Source organism: Vitis vinifera, chromosome 14 (assembly GCF_030704535.1).
Source record: "Vitis vinifera cultivar Pinot Noir 40024 chromosome 14, ASM3070453v1".
Lineage (NCBI taxonomy): Eukaryota > Viridiplantae > Streptophyta > Magnoliopsida > Vitales > Vitaceae > Vitis > Vitis vinifera.
The window spans coordinates 24,322,503-24,341,732 of record NC_081818.1 but is presented as its reverse complement, the minus strand read 5'-3'; the positions used below and the strand labels follow the sequence as shown (position 1 = coordinate 24,341,732).

Below are 19,230 nucleotides of genomic sequence, written 5' to 3'. Positions count from 1 at the left end.
CAATGAAATGACAAGTGAATGGAAAAAACACAATTATCATCTCAGGCTTACTGATATCCCAGATACCAAGCAGCCCATTTTGATATAAATAGGTCAATTTGGCCACACAAAATAGCATACTCTCCAGTAGTAAACTAGGATTATCCTATCACCTGACTAGTGTAGAAAGTTGTTGATCTCCATAAATTTTATTACAGTTGAAAAAGCACAACGAGCTTGTTCAAATTTCAAACACCTTCTGAATGAATTCATTTTTTTTTTTTATTTGGACCTTTTAGAGTTACATCTTCTCACAGTAGTCAAACAAATTAATAAAAGAGATCAGTACATAGTTTCTACCTCATCTATAATTTGTCTTCAGATAAAAGTTAGGGATGCATCAGGAAATTAAAATTGTCCCATGGGGAAAATTTTGAAATGAAAATTTAGATTATTGATTAGTAAAAGATTAAAAACAGACCATACATTAAGAAGGCTGAAAGTAAAAGGCATTGGTGACTCCAGAATTCTAAACCTAGAATTTTACTAACAGAGTTATTGTTCATGCTGGAGTTTTCATCTGATAAATAAATAAATAAATTAAAGGGAAAAATAGCTGTTGGAGCCAAAGAGAAAAATATTTCACTTGAAGATAGAAATCATGAGAACTCCTATCCCAAACCACAACAATTCTCTGTTTAATTTCATTGTTCGTTATTGTTTCAAAGAGTAAAATCCAAAATATGCAATGTTTGGAACCTTGCTAAGTCCAATATCCTATGTCCATGTTCATGTCCTAAAAGTTGGCTGAGTTAGATGCCAAAGCCTGAAATATACTAATTGAATATGTAATATTTGAGTGCTTATATTGAAAGCTAGAGCCTTTTTTCCAAATTTTACTCAGTTGAGATGTAAGGACATTCGGCTTACCCTTGACATTGCTGAAACACCAAGTAAAGCATATACAACATTTGATACAAGTCCCTCACCACTATGGGATATGACCTGAATCGCCACAGCACTGAATGATCCTTCAGGGATACAAGTCATAGATTCCAACAGAGAGATCAGGCCAACCTCCAAGAAACCTAAAAACCTCAAGAACAAGTCAAAGAATCAATATGTCTCTCCTAAATATTAACAAATTAAACCAGAAACAGTCAGAGGAGGGGGGGGGGCAGATAAACAAGAGAAATAAGCAAGAAGCTAACAGCATGATCCTAAGAAAGAATGTGGAAAAAAATCCCAATGCAGTAGCTAGCTTTACCATGATTGACTTTTGTTTGAACACTACAAGAGACTTCAGTTGGAGAGTATGCTTTTCAACTCACTGATGTGATAATTACACCAGACAACATGGGTCCAGTGATTGCTAGAACCTAGAGTGACTTGAAACACATACATATTGAGGATACCATTAGAAGTTTAAATAACAAAGCCATGACTGAATTTATAATCTAGGCATCTATGAAGTTGGAAATTTGGTGGTTGACAAACTACATAATGATGGACATGGTAAACATACAGGGGGGTGGAACCCACCATTCAGCGAGTTTGATAACACCTCCGTATTTCATTTTTTTTTTGGAAGTTCAGTGTTACACCCAGAGTAAATCAATAGATTAAACTAAAGGGTACTTAAGCATCAACATATTAATTTCAGCTAAAAAAAAGGTCTTATAGGTATCAAGTTCCAAAACCTCAGCATGCAATATATGACCCTTGAAAATAAGTCAACACTTGGCATTGGATGCAAGAAACAGAAACAGAACATGGATATAATAGTTATAAGAGAATAAAAATTTCATGCTTCAACAGAAGAGTATGGCCTGAAAAGGGGCTAAAATGAGAGAACAAGTTTCATACTGAGAAAGCAAACAATTGATACTTGGAATAATACAACAGATTTATCACTCTCATCTATATGTGAAAATTTTCAAGAAAAGTGTGAGCTGCCAATATACTATGCTTACAGGACATATATGACATTGCAGCTAGTGCTGCTCCACGATGCATGGCCGTGCAGCATATAGCTGCCTTTTGGAAGGAAACTTCAAGAAGGGAACCAGATGCAGCCAGTACCTCCTTAGATACATCAAATAGCAAGATAAGTCATCCAATGTATTTCCCATAGCAGGTAAATCACAACGAAATATTTAGAGAATTCTGAAAATGATTTTCTTTTGTCATTCAGATTCTAAATGGATAAAAAATAAAATGGGGTGCACAAAAATGGAAAGAAATCCAAAATGAAATGAGAAGTAAACAAACCTTGGGGGAGCCACGAACAAAAGTAGATGTGAAATTAGTGTAGGCTTCCACCAAATCAGGCTCTTGGTCACATATGTATGAAGAATTGAGAGCCATTACTGATGCTGCATATGTAAATCTTTCAAAAGCGCTGATAAATAAAGGCCCATATTCCTCTTTATGACCAAATTCTTCAAGGACAACAGAAGCTGAAAGTAATTCATGATGTTCCCAAATAAAAAAAAAATAGAGAAATAAATAAGCCACATATGGTAATTGCATCAATCAAAGAATTCACAGAACAATAGCTAATATTTTTCATAAGCTGTGCAACCTATGTCGTATAAAAGCCACGAAGGCAGGTATGGGATCCATATCTCTTTCTTTTATGCCCACTTTCTATATTTCTTGCAGTTTTAACAACTATTTTTTCCCCATAAAGTGAGTTTCCCATTGCTTTAATTTCTTATTATGTGCTATCTTCAATGGTTATTAATTAATAAAGGCAAGTGTTAGCATATTTGCTTAAATCTTAATGAAGGACACAACTAAATTGTCAAACAGAAATACCTATGATTAAAACAAAAAACAGTGGGCTAACATTTAGGACAGCTTACAGATTTGGAGTTTATAAAGGTGGAACAGAGGAAATAGGACTAGGGATAGAATAAGGATTTGAAATCAATATATTGCCGAAATTCCAAAGACTGAGGGTTTTATTTTTATTCTTTCTTTTCTTTTTCTTTTTTTCTTTTTTCTTTTTTAAGGGAAAAAGAATGAGTTATTGGGATATTTGACAGCATAATATCTATATTTTGGGATGTTAAGAATGGTGAACTTATGATCCTGGAAGCAAAGTTTTAGATTATAAAGATAGGGAAACAATGATCACAACAGTGTAGAACCCTTCAACAGGACACTAGGTCATCACAATTAGAATACTTAGGAAACTAGGTTACATTACACAATCATTTAAGACCTTCAAACACAGCCAGAAATTTCTATATACTATCCTTTGTTGAATTGAAGCATGTACATGGGAAGGCTGCTTCATCACCCTGTCATCATCAGACAACTTTAAGATTAGAAATTTTTACTTCACCTAACCATAATTCAAGCCATACATCAAGATGGCAAGATCCTTCAACAGAACTTGAGTTACCCATCAACAGAAGTCCCATGGACAATTACTATACCCAGGGCCCACAAAATATGAAATTTCAAGAATACACTTCAGTAATAGAACTTATGCTTATCATTGGTTCTTTAGGACTCTTTTCGGACATTTCCAACATCATCGTTGATATAACTAGTTCCACTTCTAGAACTTAAAAGGCCAAAACATCCTTGTTCCTGAATGCAGTTCTATGTAAGACTCAACTTGGATAGAATTGAGCATGTGCCAACTTCTCACTTCTACCACAAACCCCAACCCAACTTCCCCATCCCAATCTCGGTTTGCAAAACAAATGGAAAATAAATTTTCTCCCCATTGCAACAAAAAAGTAGAACCTTACCTGTTCTGATATAGCATTCATGACTTTGGAATAATACAAAATTTTTTGAGAGGCAATCTAGCACTTCAGGTAATAGAGTCACAAAATGCTGGCCTGCAAATGAAACATATTCAATAATCATATAAAAGCACAAGAATGAGAAAACTCCACTCTGTAGAGGAAATTTGTATCCAATCCACAATATTTAAAAGATAAGTAATTTAATAGAGGCACCAATACCTGAGGACTGAACTGCTTGTGAAAGAGCCCGACAGGCTGCTGCAGATAGACTACCATTCTCCATGTGTTCAGACCTAAAAAGTTTCTCCAGAACAGGCCAAAAAACACTCAGCAACACAAGAATAGGATCATCTGGAGAAGGACCGATTGATAATGGCCCAGCAAGATGACTGAATACAGTTCCCATCCTGAAATTGAAAAATTGGTCATTGAAGTAGTTCAATTAATATATCCGTTACAAGGAAGTCAACTACAATATTAAGACAACCCTTCTGGTGTATCTTGTATTCTTCAATAAATACCCATCACATTCTCTCAATCAAAGATCGCAGAAGAGGTAATAGAGCAATTCAGTTAAAGGTAGTTCAAAACAACCATGGGCTGGGAGTTAAATCTATGGTACCACCTCCTTCCTACAATAATATACTTGGAAGAACTCTGGTTCAGTTAAGAAGAAAAATAAATCACAAATGAAGGAAACTTGAAAAGAAAAACATTATTTTCCTACAATATCAATGGAAATATTGACAGTCTACATTTATACAAATTTTGACATTGATTTTTAAAAACAAATACAAAAATTAGAAGCAAGATAGTGTAACAACTGGATTTTCAATTAACAAAGTTATTTTTATTGAAGGAGATCAGTATTAAATCCTTCTTGGAATGTCTATAGCCTGGTTGGAGATGAAAAATTATACATTTTGGGATTTTCATCGATAGTCTAAATTGTCAATAGTAGGTTTTAACTTACCTATTTTTTGGCTATGTAATCTGGTTTTCTTTTCACTTGTTGCCTTGTATACCCCTGCATACCTAGGGTGTGCCCCCCTTTCTGTTAGGGGGTTTTGACATATTTTCTTTTTTCCTATATAAAATCAAAAAGGAAATTCTAAATTAAACTATGTGATGTTTTCATAAGGACCTTACTGATTTAGCGCTAAGAGAAATTATATATGACAAGAATGTAGTGTGTAAAGATGCCAAATGAAACCATCCTGAAGCATATAAAGAACATAAATCAACCCACATCAGATTACTTAACGACAAAAATATAGAAAAATGTCTGAAAATGACTTCCAGACATTGAGTGATAATTTTTGTTTTGCTTCCCCCCCTCCTTTTTGTTTTTCTACTTTCTGCTTTTGGTTATGTTCTCCCACTTATTGTTTGGGCATTTGTTGATGAATGATATGCTTGAACCATGCAGTCAGTTGAACCAACAATAAGTGTGCATGTATTATTGGATCATGGGAAGTGGAAATGATGGAATGAAAAATATATCCCCAAGGTACCTTCTGTCATAACAACAAAGGCAATTAGAGGTCTCAACAAGTTTCTGAGTGGAGTTAGACCTGTAAAAAGAGTTTCAGAGATGCAAGGATATCTATCAATTTTAATGGTTTTGGATCTTCTAAGAGAGGGATTGTATTATGGCAAGCTGCGTGCATTGCTATATTATGGGTGGTGTGGCGGGAAAGAAATGCAAGGATTTTTGAGGATAAATCAAGGAATTCAGAGAACCTTTGGGACATGATTCATTTCCTTGCTTCTCTTTGGGTTTCTTGTTCTAAGGTTTTTAAGGGGATTCCCCTTAATGTGATTCACCTTGATTGGTTAGCGGCGTGCAATTCCATTGGGTTGGCCTAACTCGTAGTTGTCTGTATCTACTTTGTATTTTCTCGTACTTGTTTCATTGTAGTTATGTTTTCTTGGGGGGGAGGATTCCTCATCCTTCTCTTGTACTTTCCCTTATATTAATATATGCCTTTGTCGTTTCCTATCAAAAAAAAAAAAAAAAAAAAAAGAATGCTGACTTGATAAAATTTTGACTAAGGTAGGGACTAATGGATCAAGTCTCAAATTCCTACTTGAGTTACTTTTTCACTTCAATTCCTAGATTGGCCAACCCAATGGTAGGCAAGTTAAACAATTATCCAATAAGTTGTCTACATATCTATGTCTTATCTCAGAAGAGCATCTTTGGACCTTCAAGAGGTGCGGTTTATTTTTTTTCATAGGAAATAAGAGAAAGTATATGAATAAAAAAAAACTAACAATACAAAAAAAAAAAAAGGTAAACAAAAAATGAGCTATCTTTTTTTAATAAGCCTGGGAAGTGTACAAAGATTGCCAAAGGGCAAGAAACAAAAGAAATAAAAGGGAAATACTCTAGTGTGACCCCACCCAATCCATAAAATCATACATAGATGAGCATCCCACTTCTATACAAAATCTGGACAAATAAAAGAATGTTTGAATAAAAAAATCCTTTAACAATTGAATCCACTTCTTCGCACTTTCAAAAAACAAAATTAGACACCAAAATACACCTTCAAAAGACAAAATTTACTACAACTCTTTGTTTTCAAAATTGAATCTTAAAAAACTTAAAATCAAGTTAATTACAATTTTCTAGATTATGCATTATTATTATCAAAAATAAAAGATGTATTAACTAAAGATAATAAAATATAAGAAGGATGAGAAATCCTCTCCATGAAATACAAATCTGATCAAAACACCCATGAAAACCTCCGCTTTATAGGGAGATCGTACAGAAAGAATAAAAAGACTACACAACAATATAACTCAAAAGTTCAACTCGACTCCTCACCAAGTAAGCTCAACCCTAAGGTGTTCATACTAAAAGCCAACTAAACTGAATGACACTTGAGGGGAAAGGTTTGAAAACATCAATACAATAGGCCTAAAAAGAAACAAAGAAATGAATCAAGTCCCATATGATCTCAAGCGTTTTGTAAGTATTCTAAAAAATCCTAACATTCCTATCTCCACGCAATCCACATCAAAGTGAGAGAAGCAATCTTCCAAAGAGTCTTGTCTCTAATATAGTTCCCAAAACACATAAAGGAAATAACCATCATATTGCAAATACTCCTTGGTTGAACCCACTCCATCCCAACCTGTGAGAATAGTCTATGTCATTACCCTAAAGTAAACTGGCAATATAAGAAAAGATTATCAATCGTCTCTCCACTACCCATACATAGGATGCACCAATCAAGACTAAGGGTTTTCAAAGGTCTTCTCAATTGTAGCATGTCATTGTTATTTACCTTCTTAAGTGCCACTAACCAAGCAAAATTTATGACCTTAAAGGGGACTCTTGATTTCCAAAAAAATTAGTTGAATGGAAAGGAAATGAATCCAATAAATTGGTTAAGGCTTAAGAAGAAAGATTTTACTGAGAATACTCCTAAAGAAGAAGGTGACTAAGCTTTCGCATCTGAAACAGATGGACACAAATGTACACGAGAAAGAGAAGTCATTAGTCTTTCAAAATCCTTAATCTCCAAGTCAATTAGATTACAACAGAAAAAAAAAAAAAAAAAATTCCAAGGAGCATCACTACCCAAAATAACTGAAAATGAAAGGTTTCTAGTTGTGACAACTTTGAAAAGTCTTGGGAATTGATAACACAAAGGTTGATCCCCCCACCATAGATCTTCACAAAAACGAATTTTTATCTCATCACCCACCACAAAGCAAGTGTGTAAAAAAAAAACCAAAATCTAAGTGTAATGGCTTTCCAAGGGTAACGATGTGACCATCCGACTAAATTATTAGCATCCAATCCATTAGGATTTGTCCCATAGATACTCAAAATAACTTGATGCCAAATGACAAAACTTTCCTTAGGATACCTCCAAAGCCACTTCCCTAATAAAGTTTAATTCCTCAAAGCAAGTTTCTCAAACCCTAAACCACAAAACTCCTTAGACCTACACACTAGATCCTAATTGACCAAGTGATCCTTTACCTTCCCTAAAACCCGACCATAAAAAATCTCTTTGCGTTTTTTTCAATCCTTGATGCTATTAATACTAGATTATGCATTATTCAAATACATTATTTTCTATAAATGGAATCATAGAGATCATGGATTAGGGGTTGTTTATCTTCAATTAGCTTTTGTAGTCTTGACATTGGCTACACCAAAGGATGGGTTAAAACCTCAAAAGGGAATTAGATGGGGAGATCCACTATCTCCTTTTTCATTTTATTACCGTGGCAGTAAATTAATGATCAAAGTAAAGAATAAAGACCTGCTAGAAAGTTGTCAAGCAGATAGAAGGCATATCAAAGTGTCTCTCATGCAATTCAAAAATCACACTATCTACTTTTGTAGAACTAAAACAAAAGGTAATTACAATGTTAATTTTATTTTATTAGTCCTTCGAGGGTTTCTAAGCTTAAGGGAAATCCACTTAAAAGTAATCTTTCCAACATTATTGTCATCCTTGATTATCTCAACAGATAAGCTACATATAGGCTACATCATTGTAAATTGGGCCACTTCTTATTTAGGTCTCCCTTTGGGTGGAACCACAAAGCACTTGGCTAAAGAATCGAGTATTAGAGAATATCTGTAACATATTAGATGGGTAGGAGGCAAGTGGTGTGGGGACACCTTTGAGGGAGTCTTTCCCAGAACTCTTTTCTATAGTCTCTTCAAAAAATGCTTGGGTGATTGATGTATGGGATAAAGGTAGTTGGAATCCTAGGTTTGGAAGGCAATTGCATGATTGGAAATTGGAGGAGGTTGATGTCTTTTTTGGGAGGTTGTATGAGTACTCCATTAGTATGGAAATTGAAGACATGATGGTGTAGTTGGTTACAAAGAATGATAGTTTCTCAATTAAGTCCTTTCACTCTTCTTTGGCAATTAGGAGAGCAGAGATGTTTCCTTTTGGCTTAATTTGGAATTCCTAGATGTCGTCGAGAATTAGCTTCTTTACTTAGAAAGCAACTTGGGGTAGAATTTTGACTCTAGATCAGCTCTAAAAGAGGAGTTGGAGAATTCCTAATAGATACTACATGTGTAAAGCAAAAGTAGAAACAATTGACCACATTCTCCTTCATTTATTCGAAAGCACAGTTTTTGTGGCAGTTGTTTTTGCTCTCTTTGGAGTTCAATGGATGATGCATTCCTTAGTTAGGGTATTCTCTTGAGCTGGTGCAGGACCTTTATAGGTAAAAAAAAAAAAGGAAAGGAAGCTTGGAAGGTTGCTTCTTTGTACCTATTTTGGACCATTTGGAGGAAGAGAAATAGAAGAGCTTTTGATAATTGTGAAACTATGACCAATTGATCAAAAATTCTTTTTTGTACATTTTTTGCAATTAGGTTAGAGTGTATAGTGGGGATGGCTCCATATTGTTGATTGACTTTTTGGATTGGTTAGGCTCTGTGTAAGGCACAGTTGCATATTTTTGTGTTTTTGTGCTATTTTTTGGTAGTTCAGTTGCTTTGTATACATTCTCTTTTTTAATACAATTTTTATATTGCCTATCAAAATATATATATATATATATATATATATATTAGATGGGTAGAAGAAAGCCTACTTGAGTTTTTTGGCACGAAGAATAAAAAAGGCTATAAAAAAAAAAAAAGAGGAAGAAGAAAATGATGGAGAACTTTTGGACTATCATTAGATTCACTACAGCCCACACCCTTATTATTTGTAAGGAAATTGGAATATATATAAATAATATGCCCTTTCACTTATCAACTATTTAAATTCTCAACACTCACTCTCAAAGTGGTGCATGTATATCACACATACCCAACTTGCGTAATACCCAATGAGATGCATGACTTGTGTGAGTTCCTTAGAAAGAAAATATGCAAGTTGATCACTAGTTTTCATTGGTGTACAGATTTGGCCAAACTTGAATTTCACCTTAACAAAACTGATCACCCTCAATATACCTTTTTCTATTAAGAAGAACTGGATTATAAGTTATGCTAATTGTAGTGTTATAATCACATTATAAATTCATGGGCAACTTTGCCACTATACCCAATTAATTAAGAAGAATCTTCAACCCAACAAGTTCACAAGTCATAACAATTTTTTTTGCCTGTACAAAATACCAATGTTTTGAAACCAGATCGGTCGGTCAGACCAGTTCAACTGCTGAACAATCCTTGTTCTAGTTTAAAGAGTATTTTTTCCTATAAAAAAAAAAAAAAGTATTTTTGGACCATCCTGCAATTAAACCAGTAGAGAACCAGTGATCTGGCCAGTGATCTGCCCAGTGAGACTGGTCAATCATCTAGACCGAACAGTTTTACCAAAACCGGCTGGGTGTTTGTTTTTTTCTTTCTTTCTTCCCATTGAGCTGCTGTCTTCCCAATGAGTGAGTCGGTCTGTGTTTTCAATTTTTCCTAGGTCACATAGTGGGTCCTTTGACTAATTTCAATTTTTACCAATGACTGGACTGTCTTGTTTCAATATTTACCAATTACTTGAGCTTGTCCTGTTGTAAAAAAGCAGAGGTTAGTGGCCACTGGGCCATGTTAACCCCTAGTTAAATATGTGCTTTTAATGAATTAAATGGATCCCTTTAATAACATGGTACGTTATTAACTATTATCTATTAACTTGGCAACTATTAACTCTATATAAAACAATGAAAAAATTTAAAATAAATTTATCCACCTTCATTCATAAAATGATAAACATAATATATATATATACGTATATTGATAAAATAACATAATAATTTTTAAGAAAATAAAATGCTAGAATATATAGTTAAATGTGAATCAAATACTAGAATTTTATTTCCCTTTTGAATAAATATTATACTTCCCTTATTATTAAAATTATAAATATCGATACATTTAATTCTTATCCATATCATTATTTAATTTTTTAATATATATATATATATGTATATAAATATCGATATATTTAAAAAGATGACATATTTTTAAGTTTTTTTAAGTATTTACATATATTTCTAATTTTAATAATATATAAAATATACATTTATTATATCATGGTGACATCATGATTCAACTGCAATTAACCATTGGTCCAAACAGTAAACCATGATCCAATAACATTTTTAGTTCAACAATTGGTCCAATTCTAGAAACATTATAAAATATCCTTCCAAGGACATAACTTTAGATATCTCAAAACTCTTTGTACCACCCCTTGATGACAAAAGTGGGTGAATGCATTTACTGGATTATAACACTAACTTCATAAGCAATACCTGGACTGGCATGAGGCAAGCATCCTAATGTATGAAGAGTTCCATCTTCATTACCTAATTGATGATTCACCTCAATTGGAGTATTTGCTGGTTTACATGCAAGCATCCTAGCTTCTTTCAATAAATCTAACAAATTTCCTTAGGCAAACAAAGTTGCTTTATCAGATCAAGCAATATCAATTACAAGAAAATGTCTTTTAAGTGACCCAAGTTTTGTTCTCAAACTCTCCTCCTAGTTCTTTCTTCAAGAGGAAAATCTCAAATGCTTCACAACCATCCAAAACAACTCAAAATATTCATCTTGCACTTATTTCCCAGCAAAAGACTGAGTCTACTAGGATTGGTTATGGGTCCACGGAGCCATCAATGTGTAGCAGGAACCAAATCAAAGAAAAAGCAGTTTTATTTTCCAAAAAAATACAAGAAAAATGAAAAGACTAATCAAACAGTCTCAAAATGCAAGAAAATTCAGATCCACATCCTCCCACCAAATACTAATGAAACCCTAGGCCTGCGCTTAAAAAACAATCTTTAAGAACAGTTTTTTAAAACAATTCGCAATTTTTTTAAGGAACAAAATTTTGTTTGGGAATTCAAATATGAAAAACTGTTTTATTGGCTTATTCTCCATAAAATTGTACACTTATATACAATGCAAAAGTGTTCAAAATATTCGTCATCTTTTTAATTGTCACTTTGAACATTCTACAAAAAATACCTTAAATTTTTTATTCAAAACAAATTCTGGAAAAAAAACAGTTTTCCATCAAAAGTCTAACAAACATGTTTTCTAGGTAATGCAATTATGTTCTGTTTCTAAAAACAAAAAAACTGTTTTCAAGAACTGTTAACAAACAAAAGTTTTAGGACTTTTTTTTATGTCCATATAGTGCTAACATCAGGATGTACCGCTGCCGATACAACGCCCTCCAGATGTCATGCTGATTCTGTCTTCAATTTGTTGTCTTGATCCCAATGATTAAAACCTTGCTCCAATACCAAGTTGTTTGGCAGAAAGGGGCTTTTTTAAAAGGAAAAAAAGAAGAGAGAGAGAGAGAGAGAGAAGAAGAAGAAGAAGAAGGAAGAAGAAGAAGACGCTTTTTAAAAAAGGAAAAAAAGAAAAGAGAGAGAGAGAAGAAGAAGAAGAAGAGAGAAGAGGCTTTTTTTAAAAGGGAATAAAAAAAAGAAAGAAGAGAGAGAGAGAGAGAGAGAAGAAGAAGAAGAGGCTTTTTTTAAAGGAAAAAAAGAAAAGAGAGAGAAGAAAAATAAGAAGAAGAAAAGGCTTTTTTAAAAAGGAAAAAAAGAAAAGAGAGAGAGAGAGAGGGAGGGGGAGAAGAGGAGGCTTTTTTCTAAATGAAAAAAAGAAGACAGAGAAAGAGCGAGAAGAAGAAGAAGAAGAAGAAGAAGAAAGGGCTTTTTTAAAGGAAAAAAGAAAAGAGAGAGAGAGGCTTTTTTAAAAGGAAAAAAGATGAGAGAGAGGAGGAGGAGGAGGAGGAGAACTACTCTTTCACTTATTAACTACTTGAAGAAGAACAAGGAATAAGAACTACTTTGTCACTTATTAACTACTTAAAGAAGAAGAAGAAGAACTTATCAACTACTATTTTCACTTATTAACTACTAAAACTCTCAATAGTCCTTTGGGGGAAGGATCACCTAATACAATTTGGTTAGACTCATTTCCAATTATTTTCATTGTCTTTAAGATATTTGTTAAGGTTGCTTGTAGAATGGAGAGAATTCAATAAGATTTCATGAGTTCTAGAATTAGGGAGGCAAGAGATCATTAGATAGGTTAAATGCATATTCAAAGACTAAGAGGTGAAGGAAGGTTGGTTCTTGGTGCTGTAAGTTATTGCGCCAACAATGTATGTCAAGTTAAATAATTTTTACACTAATAACCTTACAAGGAAGTAGAGAGTAAAATCAGAGTTTCAACTTTGCCAAACTTAAACCAAATATAGAAAGCAGATTTTTAATTCAGCAAGTCTATCATACTCTGATAAAGCAACCCCACTTGGTGCTACTAATATTCCAATCAGTAATAATTAATATCTATAATTTTGGCCTCAATTCCAAAAACATGCTTAGATAGGCATTAGAATCCCACACAGGATACCTCAACTCAGTGGTCTCAAGAACAAACCTGTACAGCCCTCTTACTGCAGAGGTCAAAATTTGTGTATAAGCAGCTGGATTCTGCTTCAGAGAATGTTTGTCCTCTTCTCCAATCTGAAAGAAAGAAAATAAATGAATGAGAGAACTTTTTAAAGACCTTTCCTCTTGAGGAAGAATTGGTTTCAAAATTGATCAATAACTATTTATGGCTGAGACTAACTTATAGTCTGAGGTTTTGGTGTTTCAAGTCAACAGCTTTAACAACTAAATGCTAACACAAACTGGTTACACCTTGAGGAAAATTAAATAAAAAATGCAAAGACAATAATATATTGATTATCACTCCAAAGCAGCAATAGTGACTAAAACTATTCATTCTTTTTATTTATCACTCATAATTTGAGTTTTCATTAATTCAGATGTGCAGCTTCAATAACAAAAACTATCCCAAATTGATAGATTAAACAAAACCCAGAAACACCACTGCTATCGCATGTAGTCTTGTATAAGTAGACATATCACTCTCACCATCTCATATATGTCCGATTGGAAATTCATTTTTTCTGTTCTTCATTTCTCCACATTCATAGGATCATCTTATTCTATGCAAGATCATTTTTTTTTTTTTTATTGGATATTCTATGCAAGATCATTGAACTAGAAAGTCAACTCACCATAGACTAGGGGGCTTTATTATATGGATACTTACAGTAAGGCAAAAGAAAGGAAACTAACTCTTCCCCCATTTTCGAGGATGTGGGTTTTAGATGAAATAAGGAGTGCTGATGACATCAATAGATCAACAGAGAAGAGTTGCATTGATGGATTATTAGATTCATTATCATAAAGCCAGGTTGATCATGTATCTCACTCAAAGGAAGAAATGCAGTATCGCGCTCACAAAGTCCATAAAAAGATCAGTTAAAATGATATCTTCACCATATTCTTTGGGTTTTTGCATCAGAGCTCAAAATTGAAACAAAGTGCCCAAAATTTCAGGAATTTTGCAAAAGCCACAAAACTTAAATCTTTGGTCATTCATATGGGTAATTGTTCCAATGTTTCATCTAGCATCAGTATTATATGCCATCAGCAATACATGGTATACCCATTAAGGAAGAACATCATAGGTATCCTATGATATTATTGAAGTAAATGAGTTATTTAGGAAACATTAAACAAAAGAGTTTAACATAACTTCGCCTAGCATAAAAATAAAAATAAAAGAAAGAGAGAAAAGAATCTAGCATAACTTAAGAAACTTGATCACTGACTCCATTGATCAAACTTTACTAAGTTGCTTGATTATCAACAGAAGGCACTCCCAAAATGAAGTGGGGCCTGTATCACACTTCCAATTATGTTCTAAAAATCAATTATCCTTGTGTAGTGGGAAAAAAGAAAAAAAAGCTATTTGCATGATCAAGCAGGTTAAAGCTGAAAGCTTGAAGCTCAAATAAGGGCACAATCACATTACCATAACAATGGAATATGCATCAACAAATAATAAAAAAGACTACTAAGAACAAGGAAGAGCTTACAAGTTTCCCAATGGCTTCATAGCTAGAAGAAAGCAATCTAGCCAACAAGTTGTTCTTTAGCTCTTTGTTAGGAACAGAGCTAAGAATCAAAGTAATTGCACTTATAACTTCCTCCTCGTCTTCAAGTGGTAAATGCCTCTTCTCCAAACCCTAAGAGACAGATGCAATGTTCTTTCATAAAGGTATGGACAATAACAGAAAATGTATTTCCATCAAGGACAGGAACAAGGGATTACCATGTATGATTGTTTCCACACAATAATGGAAACACAATGTTCTTAAGCAATCAGTAATAAAGATCCATCATAAAACAAGCAACAAAATTTCAGTTAAATGATAGCCCCACCAGTAATGGAAGGAATATGAAACCAAAAACAAAAACTAAAAAAATGCAGAATCTCCAGGTTTGAATGATCCTCAACAGGACATGACTAGTCATGCACAGGTAATGACAATAGCATGTTTTTCAAAAACCTATGTTAAGCTACATAGGATACAATATAATTGTTTTGAATTATGAAACCATGTATTATCACTTGTAAGTAGATTATCCTAAATGTATTTTAGGATTCATATAAAATACATAAGATGCAAGATAACACAATGCAAGTTCTTTTGACTGTTTTTCAATAGCTTTTAAGAAACATCAATTAAAAAGAAAAACCTTAAAAATTGAATTATTTGTTTAAATGTATTTTAAGGTTATAAATAGAGAATTAAGAGGAAAGGAAGAGAGAGAACACCATTGCATAAAAATATCAAAGAGGTGTTATTTGAAAGATTTGAATGTTAGCCTTGAGATTAAGCTACCAATTAACCAAAAAGCCTAAACTGTTAGGTAATTAGCCAATAAAATATATCAAGTCAACTTTTACTTGCATATTTTGTTTGTAGACAATATCTCCCTTTTTTATTTTTGTTTTTTTTTTGGGGGGGGGGGGGGGGGGGGGGGGCGACTGTGCTAACAAAGCAATTGGTATCTGTTCTATGGGTTCTCCTTTATTTTGAGCAAGTCTCCAAACTTAAGATCAATTTGGAGATTTCTACTGGGAAGGTGGATGGTATAGAGAGATTAGCTGGCCATAGAGGACCAATTGATGTCTATGATAGATCTTTTAGGCTGGTTGAGCTCCAGGTAAGGATAGGGTGCCTTTTTTGTTTGTCCTCTTCTCGCTTAGATTAGGCATCTTTTGTATAAATCGTGTGCACTTTGATGTGTCTCCTCTTAGGCTCTATTAATACAAATTCTCCTTTGCCTATAGAAAAAAAAAAACACTGGTCAAATGATTTTAAGGTTGGATAGTCTTCCTTTTAAGGGTTTGGTTTTACCTTTAGGTGCTTCATTTAAGGCTGCCTCAGGTCCTCAATGTCAGCCTCTATCAAGGAAAAATTCAAAAGTAAGTCAGATTCCCAGAGAATGCAACTTTGATCTAAAAGAAGAAGATTGATATTGCTAAAAAGCACTCCCTCGAGTTTGTCAATCAACATTTGTCAATTTTTTTGCAATTCCTAGAAGGGTGAGGTTTGGTCTGGAGAAGATTCAGAAGGACTTTCTAAGGTGGGGGGAGGGAGGCAGATTAGAGAGTAAGATTCATCTGGTTAAGTGGTGAATTATTTCTTCAAAAGAGGCTTATGGATTTGGGTATTAGAAGCTTGGGCTCCTTACAGGGCGATGTCAGGAAAATGGCTCTGAAAATTCACAACCAAGAATGTAAGTTTCTGTTGGAGGATGATTGTGGGAAAGTATGGAGAGACACTGAAGGAAAGCATGGAGGGACACTGAGAAGCTGGTGTCCCAGAGAGAGTCAAAAAGCTTATCGGACAAATCGTCTACAAAAATCCACTATGAAGGAAGCCAAGGAATTTTGTTCGTAATGCCAAGCCTTTTACTTGGAAATTGTTGTTGAATCAAGTTTTGGCATGACCCTTGTGTGGGGATAGAGACCTTAGAAAGATTGTTTCCCATGTTGTTTAGTATAGCACTATACAGCGAGGAATGAGCATTGGTGGCCCATGTTGCTTAGCATAACAGACCAAAAAGAGGCATGGGATATCATTGTATTTGGGAAGAGAACTGATGGCCTCTTGGGTTCAAAAGAAATTTTTTAATCAGAGTACCCTAGACCAAGCATACAAGATTTGAGATCTTTCAACTACTATTCCGATTGAGACATCCTCAAAGATCTTTCAGTTTTGCTCTTCCCAAATAGACAAAGCACTAATGGGCTGGGCCTGACGCATTATCTTCATACAAATGAGACACAGCAGCTAAATCTCTTTATCAGACAACAAAACCTCTAAAACCCCCACATCATCAGCCTCATCAATAGAGTCTTTCTTTGCTGTGTGAACAAGATCTTTTTGGCTTGTAAAAGATTAAGAACTTGACGATGAAGTGCAAAGTTGAAAGGATTATTGTGGAGAAAAAGTATTTTCAGGTAGAGTTTGAAGGTTTGAATGGTGGAACTTGGGTATCCGTAATAGAGAGGAGCCGAGGTTTCGTAGTTTCAATAGGATTTGACATGGAGGAGCTGGATTGGTTGATGGAGCATTTGAAGAAAGCTGTGGAGGTGGAGGCTTCCAGGGGTTTTGTAAGAAAGATCAGGGGCAAGACTAAGACCCTCTTGATGGAGATATGCTTCAATAACAGAGGGAGGTTCATGAAAATTACAGAATTTGTTACAAAAAGGAAACCTTTATTTCTTGTCGTCCCCGAGGGTGTCAAAGAGAAAGGATGGGAAGATCTTAGGAAGGCGATCCTATCAGTGCAAGAGTATTCTGAACGTGACGGAGGAGCTTCGAAGGAGAAGAATGGTGATATCCGGATGAATAGGGACACTTTCAGAGAAGGAAGGTCATATGCAGAAGTGGTGGCAGAGGCTGGTTTGAGGACTGGAGGTACGTTGTCAGCTGGAAAATGGGCCAGAGCTGTAATATGTGAAAGCCAAGAAAAAGTCCAAGACTGGACTCACGAAAGAAGAGCCATTGCGAGGATGATGGGGATGAAAGGAATGGTGTCCATAAATCCCATTTCCGCTTTCAAAGGATGCTTCTTTGTGAGTTCAACAAGGAGAGCGGAAAGAGTTCATGATCAAGGAAGATTTTCAGTGAAAGGAAGGACAATTCTGCTAAGGAAATGGTCGCCCAAGGAAAATATGGTGGTTCAAGGAAAGTTCAAGAGGGGCTGGCTAGTATTGAAAGGTCTCCCTTTCCATTTGTGGGATGAAGTTCAGTTGAATTTCATTTTGAAGAAATGGGGGAGGGTAACGAAGGTGGCAAAGGAAACTTTGAAGCTGGTGGACTTGACGAGGGCAAAGCTGTGGGTGGAGATGCTTCCAAACGTCGTGTTACCAGCGTTGCTTGAGGTGGAAGATGGGGAATGGTCCTATACAGTAGCAGTTTCAGTCACCGGAGAAGACGAAGATGCCGACGTTGTCACGTCTGAGATAAACCATAGCAGGAACGAGTGGGTGAGAGTGGGAGATGCGTCTCTCAGTCGTCAAAAGCTGCAGAAGGGCTACGAGGTAGCGTTAGGGACATTGAGTGCTACAGAAAGAGGCGTCTTCCCCGGGCACGTTACCGGCAATCAAGGACGTGTTTGGCGGATAAAGGGGAGATAGGAGGGGGATGGAGCAGATCGGGCCAAGCTGAAGCAAATTTTATTGGGCCCGAGCATGAGTCCTCTTTTAAAGCCCACAAGGTTAGGGCCCAAAGTGGGATGAGGCATAGTGGGCTTCAAGATGGCCCAGATGCTCCTCAAGCCCACCAGTCTGCATCGGCTTCGTCCCTTTCTCCCCAACGAGCTGCTTCTTCTACAAAGGCGATTGCGACGCTCTATCCAGACGATGCAAGGGCCGGCGCCGAGGTTTTCTTTGGAGAAGAAGGTCGGGCCGTTGAGCTAAAGGCCTAGTCCCTTCCCAACCCTAGGCCATTGTCAGACAACACCGTGGGTTGTAAGTTTAAAGGCCCGTCGGGGTTGGGCCAAAACTTAGGAGAAACGAAGCCCTCTGGTATGGAAGTTTGGTCGCGAAGGGAAGAAATCGAAGCGAGGAAGGGGAAAGCCCCCGCGGTTCACATGAGAGATGCTACGCAGGAGGAAGAGACGACAATTTCAAAGAAGACGTGGTCTACCCTCTTCCCTCCAAGCGCCGATCGACGACAGGGACATCGGTGCTGCAGTGAGCCTATTTTCACACGGGGTTCGTCGTCGTCAAGTGAAGACCGCAACATGGAAGAGGAGTTTGGGATGGGCTTTCAGATGGAGCGAGGAATCAAAGTGAATCCTCTCTCCATATGTCCTCTGCCTTGTAATCTTTCGAAGGAAGACACCTCGGCGAGCCGCGTTGAAGTCAAAGGAGGGCTAACGAAACGAGTGGGGTTTGATCCTCGTGGCTATTCAGTCATGGGTTCACCTTTTAATTCAATAATCAGAGGTAAAGGACTCATCTTTGAGGGGTTTTGCGAAATTCCGGGAGCCAAAAACTTGGAGGTATGTCAGCCCTCTTCTTCTCAGCCACCCGAGTCACCTTCTTTTCCTTCCTGTAGTCCGGATTCTCCTTTGACGAATCCCT

At 35.7% G+C, this 19,230-nt stretch overlaps 1 protein-coding gene across 3 annotated transcripts in view; it reads right to left on the bottom strand.

Annotated features, from left to right (window-relative positions):
- LOC100244593 (transportin MOS14) overlaps positions 1 to 19,230 on the bottom strand; it is a 72,645-nt gene that overhangs the window by 1,573 nt on the left and 51,842 nt on the right. For 2 of the 3 annotated variants that reach the window (XM_010662334.3, XM_002276561.5), the window contains exons 16-22: positions 14,660 to 14,809; positions 13,147 to 13,232; positions 3,966 to 4,153; positions 3,747 to 3,839; positions 2,251 to 2,438; positions 1,953 to 2,064; positions 910 to 1,067 (exon numbers count right to left, since the gene is read on the bottom strand). In XM_010662334.3, the coding sequence (XP_010660636.1) occupies positions 910 to 1,067; positions 1,953 to 2,064; positions 2,251 to 2,438; positions 3,747 to 3,839; positions 3,966 to 4,153; positions 13,147 to 13,232; positions 14,660 to 14,809 (975 nt within the window). The remainder of the gene's footprint in view (positions 1 to 909; positions 1,068 to 1,952; positions 2,065 to 2,250; positions 2,439 to 3,746; positions 3,840 to 3,965; positions 4,154 to 13,146; positions 13,233 to 14,659; positions 14,810 to 19,230) is intronic. The other variant, XM_010662335.3, reaches the window with a different exon arrangement.